The sequence below is a fragment of the Calidris pugnax genome, unplaced genomic scaffold (genome assembly GCF_001431845.1).
Source record: "Calidris pugnax isolate Ruff unplaced genomic scaffold, ASM143184v1 scaffold27, whole genome shotgun sequence".
NCBI classification, from domain to species: domain Eukaryota; kingdom Metazoa; phylum Chordata; class Aves; order Charadriiformes; family Scolopacidae; genus Calidris; species Calidris pugnax.
This window is the reverse complement of record NW_015090893.1, coordinates 5,586,530-5,595,662: the sequence shown is the minus strand read 5'-3', so window position 1 is coordinate 5,595,662 and position 9,133 is coordinate 5,586,530. Positions and strand designations below refer to the sequence as shown.

Below are 9,133 nucleotides of genomic sequence, written 5' to 3'. Positions count from 1 at the left end.
TTTTTTTTTTTTTTTTTTTTTCCACACATGCAAGGCCTTAAAATTTCACTCCTAAAGCTCTCTGACCCTGCCCCTACTTAGGACCTCCATCTCAGATTTTATCAACTTTAGACCCAAAAAAAAAAAAAAAAGTAGAGCTTCATACATATATACAAATATATATATATAAAATATATGGCATGTATTTAAGCATATGTATATATACACACATTTAATGTCCATCTCGTTAGCTGAATCTTGATCAGAGCATTCTGAAATTTTACTTATGCCCTGCCTATATGAAAATTTCCATTGTCAGGATCACCAACTACCAGCTAAAATGACATGATAAAAGACATTATACAAGGAAAATAAGATAGATAGATTGCTTTAAGTCTAAATTATGGTAATACTTAAATTTCCATTTGAGATTGAATGTGATGACCTCTATTTGTTTTTGGAAGACACAATGCCCTCAGAGCAACTTAAACTATTACATAGTTCTATAGCTGATGGAGTTTTTCTTGCTAATACAGAGTAAATGCCACAGTTTGTCTGTTAGGCAATAAAACTGGGAATTTTTTTCACTTCATTGCAATGTAATGATCTTGGATAATAGAGCTTTTAATGGAAGAGATTCCTGGGACTTAAAGCTTTTTCTTATTAAGCTTAATTGAATTATTCACATACTAATGATTTAACAGCCACTTCATATAAAATAAAAGCCAAAGACCCTCTTGAATACTTAACCCATACTTAAGATCTAATAAAGGAACTGAAGTAGAAAGGTATATTTTGTTTTCTTTTCAGATAGGGGAGGTATTTAAAATCCAACTACCCTCCCTCCTGCTACAGATGGAGGTGTTCTGAAATGATACCATTCCAAATCCTACAGCAAAATGCATCTTTAATCTATGAGTATTTCATTGAAAAAATATATTTATAACAGTCAGTGATCTCCTCTTCATTATAAAAATCTCATCTTTCCTAAAATTGGCTCATTTTGTGAATGGGCTGCTATGTAGGAAAAGTGTAACAATGCGATTCTAAGAAGAGTAGAACAGATTTGTATCTATAAAACAGCTATCCCAAGGTGAATATGAAAGCTGGTATTTTGTAATTTTTCATAATAATGCTTGGCACTTACATAGTGTTTTATGGGATCAAAGCGTTTTACAAACTAATTAATTAATCTTCACAACACCCCTGTGAGAAGGTAGGCTTCAGTATTCCAATTTAATAAATGGAATAACTGAGGCAGAGGAGGTGTATGATTTGTTTCATGTCACAAAAAGAGTCAAGATCTTTCCATTTGTGTATCATTAGAAGTAACAGTAGTAGAAATTTTGTGCTGAATTCCTTGGGACCTTCAATGGAACTATTTGCATAACTAAGGAAAAAATTCCAGCCCATACCTTGGGCCAGAGCTGATCCTTTGTTTACTTAAAACAACAATGAATTCATTTAAGAAACATGCTGGAATTCAAGTTCCTTTTCTTATGCTCGATCTATAATCACTGTGCAAGAAAAGATCTGGTATTTGATGGGTCCTGTCATAGGATTTCCAAATAAAGACACTGGCAGGGTAATGCTTCCTTGTTAATACAGATGATGCTTTGTACTCAAAATTCTACATAATTGTTCAGCATTCTCCAAAGGTAATTAAAAAATTTTCCACTCTTCTGAACAGCTACAGGACTTCAATTTGTGACAATGTTTTACTACATTTGCATTTATTTATGTATCTTTCCAAAAAGTTCCTGCTTTGAACACCTGCATGCAAGATGTAAGGGCTCCTATAGATGTGTATGTATACTCTAACAGCCTTAACAATTTGGACACGGAAATTCAATTCACTTCATTTCTTGTGCAAAACCGAACAGCTGCATGTCAGACTGTGAATTAACTTCGGCAAGTGTTGGCAACTGAAAGTTCAGTAACCAAACCTATGAGCATGAGCACAAAATAATTACCCAGTTAATGTAGTGGAAACACTTGTTCACAGTACCAGGACTGTCAAGTTCGAACAAATCTTACTCAAACAAACTACTTTTCCCTTACTTATTGCAATGCTTGTATACGCCCTTACTGTCATATAAAGCATTCTAGTGTTATACGTTTACATGAGATGAAGAGATTGACAAGAAGTGATATTCAAAATTAAGAAAACTTGCATGTTTCACTGGTGTAACATGAAAGCTTTGGTTTTTGGGTCTTGTTTTTGGGTTTGTGTTGTTTTTTCTTAAAACAAACTTCTGAAAGAAAACATTTTTAATCTGAAGTTCTCTGTTATTGTGTGACACATTGCGTATCCACTGGGCCAAAATCCCTAGGACAGAGACAGTAAAAGGGTCTAATGTCCAAGATGGTTAACATATTTTTTAAGTTGGCATTTAACATGTACATTTTTTGCTCTCAAATTCACTTTATACTTTTACTGGTCATTTCATGTCCCCAGCATGACACTTTCAATGCCTTCATGAAGATATGCATGATGTTTATAATTATTTAAAAAAAAAAAACAAATGGCAATACTAGTTGAGACGCTACTGAAAGAGGAAGCTGGTGCAAAAGCTGATATACTAGAGTGACAGAATAGCATCTCACTGTAGGGCTTTTTTTGTTGCTACAAGGTACCTCATTATAATGTTTATTTCCTTTTCTCACCTAAGGCTAGACAAGCACCGCAGTTTGGGTGGAGAGCTACACAGCCAAGAGAGGCATCAGGGTGATGGAACCAGAAACACATGCCCCCTGGACAGTTACCAAGATCAGGACCACAGCATCCAAAATAACACCTTTCCCCAAGAAAAGAAGCCTAAGTCATTTTTATCCTTTAAGAAATCCCCAAATTGAGAAGGATGTAAATGATCTATTTTTGAGAAAAATTTTGCTTAGCATGAAAGGGCATTAAAAAGTCTTTTAACAATGTCTGTCCACTATCTGAAAAAATACTTTTGTAGCAAACAGATGGGACATATCTCCTGTCTCTTTCTTTCAGAGGAAGTTTGGGAATTACAAAGATATCTGAAATATTATATACAGTCCAAAGATGTAATTTTAAATCCACTAGCACAAATGATTTTATGGTCTCGAAACTGAAAAATGCAAGTTTACCTTCAAATTATCCTTAGGATTATAATGAAAAAAATAAGCCCTATCAGGAGAAAAAAAAAAAAAAAAAAAAAAAAAGCAAAAGAAAGATCAGATTATTTCCTGAAAGATGCCTGGTGTGAACAATTCACCTCTCAAACAGTATGTTCTGAGAAGTAAAAGCATTTAGAAAAGCAATTCCTTTTTAAACTGTCCATCAGATTTTGTAGATAATAAGCTGTATGTGAGAAGTTAAGATTTTATGGTCTCGAAACTGAAAAATGCAAGTTTACCTTCAAATTATCCTTAGGATTATAAAGAAAAAAAAAAGCCCTAACAGGAGAAAAAAAAAAAAAAAAGAAAAATAGCAAAAGAAAGATCAGATTATTTCCTGAAAGATGCCTGGTGTGAACAATTCACCTCTCAAACAGTATGTTCTGAGAAGTAAAAGCATTTAGAAAAGCAATTCCTTTTTAAACTGTCCATCAGATTTTGTAGATAATAAGCTGTATGTGAGAAGTTAAACTGCTGGACAAATCTATTAATACAACAAAAACGCCCAAGGATATTTTAATAGAGTGAAGTGCAGGAAAGTCTATTTTACTTTACTTGCAACAGTGCAAATTTCCAACTTGCTGAAATTGAGTGAGCAGACAGCAAAAGGCACAGCTGAGACAACACAAAATCCAAGCATCCAGGACTATTTTGAATTCGTATGACTCAATGCTGATAGCAAGTAACAAGAGGACAAAGCAAGTCTATCATACACATAACTCTCTCATTTACAGGAGATTACTAGGTTATACCTGTCGAATAATAAGGAATTATTGCTAGCTGGGTTGGAAACTTAGAGTTGGCAACGTATAAAATAAATAATATATATAAAATAATATGTATAAAAATATATATGTATATATTATAATGTGATGTAATATAACGTATTAAAAAAAATGTATAAAATAAAAACAACTTGGCAAATAAAGGTGTTGGGCTTTCAAATGGGACAAGTCTTTCATTTCTGACAAAACTACTCCATTATACTTCCTTTTGTTTTTCTTTTGGCTAAAAAGGATGGAAATGTCATCAAAGCACAGGATGTGGCCCCTATTAGAAGTTTTGTGCACATTCTATTTTTCAGCAAAAAACACCCACAAGCTTTGATTACAAAAAGAATAAAACTGGCCTACTGAAGAGACACAAAAGTATACAGTACTCTTTGTCATGTAGTTATCAGTTCTCAATGACCGACCCACTGTCACAGAATTCACTTGTTAGGACTGTTAGGAGAAGCATAGGTAAGAATAAATACCTAAATGCAGCCTGTTAGTGGTGCAAAACCACATGAAACACCTTTGCCTTCACCCACTACTTTAACTATATTTAATCCAAGTATTCAAAACTTAATTCCCTCCTTATTCTGACACACAACACCCAAACGCTCTCCTTCCAGCAAAGAGGTGAGTTTCAGGAAGACATTGTAAGAAAGCAAACAGAAGGGGTTTGCTCATCACCCTTCTCAAATCTTACATTCCTACCCTGGAAAAAACCTCAGCAAAATTCCAGTGCTTCCACAGGCTGTAAATATCAGAGAAGTGTTTCTTCCCAGAATTACACAGAATAAACCAGAAGAAAGCTGAATTTTCTGTCTGCATTTCAGAATAGATTTGATGTCAAAGGTCAGGGGGAAAAAAATCTATATTATATATAAAAATAAATTTAAGAAACAACTAATCTTAACTACTGTAGCAACTATTTCTGCTATGTGCATTATATAAACCAGATATAGAAATCTATATAGATATATAGAAACATACAGAAATCTAGTTAAAGCCATTTCTTTTCCTGAGTTCTGGCTACATTATCTTGTTCAAGCTTTGCTCACATGAGAGTAAACCGATTGTTATCCTAGATTTGAATCTTGGTTCTCTAAGTTTACTTCTCTATATACGTAGTTAGACCACCAATATCCTATTGCAAGTCATCCTAACTACCAACAAATAGTTATTTTCCCTATAATGACTCTTCATTTAAGACTACATGTTGCAATTTTCTACCATTTTAGTGATTTAAGTATATCATCTATTGAATGTCCTGCTCTTAGCAGCAAAGAAGAATTTTCTTGCCAGATGGAATATGAAAGTAATATGAAAAAAACCTTTTTTAAAATTAAAAAAAAAAGTAAATTGAGTCATATTTGTAAATACCATACTGCAACTGGAATGCAAAAAAAAAAAATAAAAATCATTTTCCCAAAACATAAATAGCTGGCAGCTATTACTCAGACATCAAAATCCTCCTAAACCTAGAAGTAACCAGTATGCCATGTGCACTGTAAAAAATTAGTCACAACTCAGTTATGCCCTTAACTAATGCCCAATAGCAGTGAATAGGGCAGGCTTACGGGAGCATCGCAACTACCATATAGATGTCTACAATCATTATTAGCCATTTACTTTCTCTCCTACCCCTTTCAGTGACAGCATAAGCCAGGTGCTTACAAAACTGCCTCCTAGTCCTTCCTGAAATCTACCTTTCACAATTTTAAATCTAATCAGATGTGATATGCATACTGGTTATGGGTTCTGTGAGGAAAACCAAAAAGAACAATGTTAAGAGATCACTGCTTACTATATCCAAAAGAGAAACTAAACTATAGGCACACAAAAGAATGGAACAGTTGCATTTATACACTACCATTTTGGTAATAAGATCACTTGCAGTTCAATGAATTAGGTTACAGCAATCAAGGTAAATGAAACTGAATTAATGGAACATGTATGTATCTGTATACATTTATACACATGTTTATATATAGATGTATGTATGGGGAGGCAAAAGCAGAAATTTAAGACTGGATTTTAAGGGAGTCTCTATTTAGTAGTATACATCTCAAAGTAAGAATATATCACTGCAAGTATAAGCTAAGGTAAATTAATGCAGCAATTAATACAAGTGATTTTCAGAACAGTAATAGCGTACTTTTTTTAAAAAAAAAGGTATGTGGAAATTAATAAGCAGGCATTTTTTAAGATATATGGAAATTAATACTATGTAGGCATTAAATATATCACTATTGTGAATGCTTTAAATCACATTAACTTTGAATTAACGTTAGATGAAATAGCTAGTTAAAGTAGTTAAAGCTATTTGGAGCTATAAAACTGAAGCTTTAACATTAGAATCATATCATTGATTGCCACATGGTCCAGTGAAGGCAAAAGCAGAATATGGCCAATCACATAATATTGTTGTGCTACCAATATGTGTCTTGTCCCATCCAACCCAGTGCTGGAAAGAGATTTTAGCCAGAAAGCCTGAGACTCAGCTGAGTCTATGGAGAAAGAAGGATCTACAATTCATCAACAATCATAAAAAAAATTGTCCATTAATCATTAGTAATTAGGACATTTAAGAAGAGGGTTTTGAGGGTAATTATCCAACTATGACAGACCTATATTGATATTCAGGTTTGTCTCTTGCCCTTGGGCCATCCCCTCTGCAGTCCTCCTTGGAAACAGGCTACATCCTGAGAAGGACAGGCAGATAGAAATTTTACAAACTGGAAAAAAAAAGACAAAGCTAGAAATAGACATACTTCTTTTCAAAACCATAATAACGTGACCTTGCGACTGTCCTGAGAAAGGCATTTTCTGGCGCAAGTAACTGCATAAACTTTATCGTCCTGGCAATTTTCAGGTTTGGGTGTGAAAACTGAAGTCAAATGCCAAAAGTGTTACGTCTGAAGGACAGTTTAGGACTCGGTTTTAGACATTTGAGTTCCAGTTTAGTAGCCACATACTAAACAAAAGCCTTTTAAGAGAAATATATTAATACTTATCAACATTAGTGGGACAGGTCAGCAAATATAACTAATTAAGTAGTTCGTGGTAAGGATTAACACCTGCATGTTACAACGCAATAGCAGAACTACAGTCATCAAGATCGGTGCCTCGTAATAGACGATCTTGATTAGATATGAACTTCATGGTCCATGTTTGCTCAAGTGACAGAACTAAATATAAGACTGCCACTCTCTTTTACTGCTAGGTAGAAAATAACCAAGTTATAAAGGTGTATGCTTCTTGACAGGATACTTGTAGGTAGACAATAGAAAAATCTCACTGAAAATGAAAGAAATATAGTAATAAAAGTTTAAGAATTAGCTTCCACCAAATTATTGTTGCATATTATTCTCAAAATTAAAATGAGACATTCCAGATTTAAGTTCTGAAGAATTTTTCTCTCTTTCTTGTAAAGTCATCTTTTTCAGGAATACATTGAAATCACTGTCTTGGCAGTTATTTTTTCTATAAACATTTCTGAACATTTCTCTTGGTTTTCAGAACTTCTCAAGAGTGAAGTTCTTCTGTTGATTTCTCCAGCCGCTAAGAACATGTATATTTAATCATCACTCTCCACAGTCATAGACAGTAACAACATTAAGCTGAAAAATATTTCAAGTCACACCTCATCTTGGTGAAAATCAGAAAACTGATTCATCTGTGTAGCATACAAACCAATCAAATATTCAATGAAAAATATTTATAAAATATATAATTTAATTAAACTATCAATTCATCTGCCAAATACATTTTCCCTTTTTTCCTCTAATCCTTGTTTTGTATTTATTTCAATTCCTTTGAGGAAGCAGTTCTAAAACCAGCTTTTATCCAGAATGAGTATTTAATATAATATTTATAGTCTTATCTGTTCTTAATACAAATGTCTGAACTGTACTAAAAATGGTAGTTTATCTCCAAAATTTTATATTAAAAATAAAAATAAATCTTTATCCATTCTTAGAATACTTAAGTTAAAATTGGTTTTAGAATATCAGCATCGAATACAGCAATAAGAAGAATAGCAATAAAAAAAAAAAGCGAAGACTGGGTTTTAATTTGAAGCCATGATTAAAAGACTAAAAATAAAAGAGGGAAGAGTTAGAAATGGTTCATACTGACCTGAGTCCATAAAGGACTGTCCCATCTGGATGCAAACGGATCATTCTGTTCTTCACAGTGACACCATGTACAAATGACTTCTTGTCATTCAGAAAATAGGTATCAGGAACCCACAGCTGATCAGCTACTCTGTTGTCCAGAGTAAGGTTTAGAGGTATTACATTATATGACAGCCTCTTATCCCTCCACGCTTGCTGAAAGTACATTGTCAAGGTATAGTCCTGTGATTATAAAAACAAAACAAAAAAGTTTGCATTGAAACAGCATACATGTGCAAAAAATATAAATAATGCAAATACACATTTATTCATTGTGACTGTTCTTAAAGGCAAACATTTCTGTTCAGAATCTCCCTAAGTAGATTTATTTTAGAGTACTGCACATCTTGTGTATACTTAATAACAGAAATGAGAATACAGAAAAGATAGGGTATTTACATTTCATGAATGACTCGGGAGTTCTCATTTCAATATTTAAAAACAAAATGGAAAAATATTTGTAGCTATTTAACAATCTACAGTTCCTGTAGCACCTTACAAGCCCAGAGTTGTAGGAAACAGGAAAATTCACAGTTCTGTATTTCATCTCATGATCTCCACTGCATTCGATAGAGCTCTGGATCAGCCATTGTATCTCTGAAGCCACAGCTACTACCCAAACACTTCTCTAAATTAAAATATCTTCAAAGTCTGTTAACTTTCCCCTGGGCACTGAAATCAATGGGAAGTCTCTGAGGTTTCTATGCTACAGAGTCTTAGTCTTCTACTTAATTTAACAGATGAAGTAACTCCAGTTACTTCAATGGAACAATTCAGAGAGCACAATTGACCATGTGGGTAAATATTTGCAGTATTATGAGACTCGTGTTGTCTTAATGCAGGCCACTGATGTACAGTACTTTGGAGATGTTTCGATCTTTTGGTATTTTAGAGAACAATATAATTACAAAAACTATATTTTTGTAAGACCTGTTATACAGAGGCAGAATACTCACTGTGTTTTAGCCTATACTAAACGCCCTCAATAAATAATGCACAAAGGAGCTGTATATCTGATCGCAGATCACTGGGTCAAGGGTTGTAAAACAATACTGAAGAATA

At 33.6% G+C, this 9,133-nt stretch overlaps 1 protein-coding gene across 2 annotated transcripts in view; it reads right to left on the bottom strand.

Annotated features, from left to right (window-relative positions):
- GABRB2 (gamma-aminobutyric acid (GABA) A receptor, beta 2) overlaps positions 1-8,254 on the bottom strand; it is a 101,329-nt gene extending 93,075 nt beyond the window's left edge. For both annotated transcript variants that reach the window (XM_014948098.1, XM_014948099.1), the window contains exon 1: positions 8,034-8,254. In XM_014948098.1, coding sequence (XP_014803584.1) covers positions 8,034-8,239 — 206 coding nt within the window. In that variant the 5' untranslated portion in view covers positions 8,240-8,254. The remainder of the gene's footprint in view (positions 1-8,033) is intronic.
- Between the last annotated feature and the right edge of the window lie 879 nt (positions 8,255-9,133).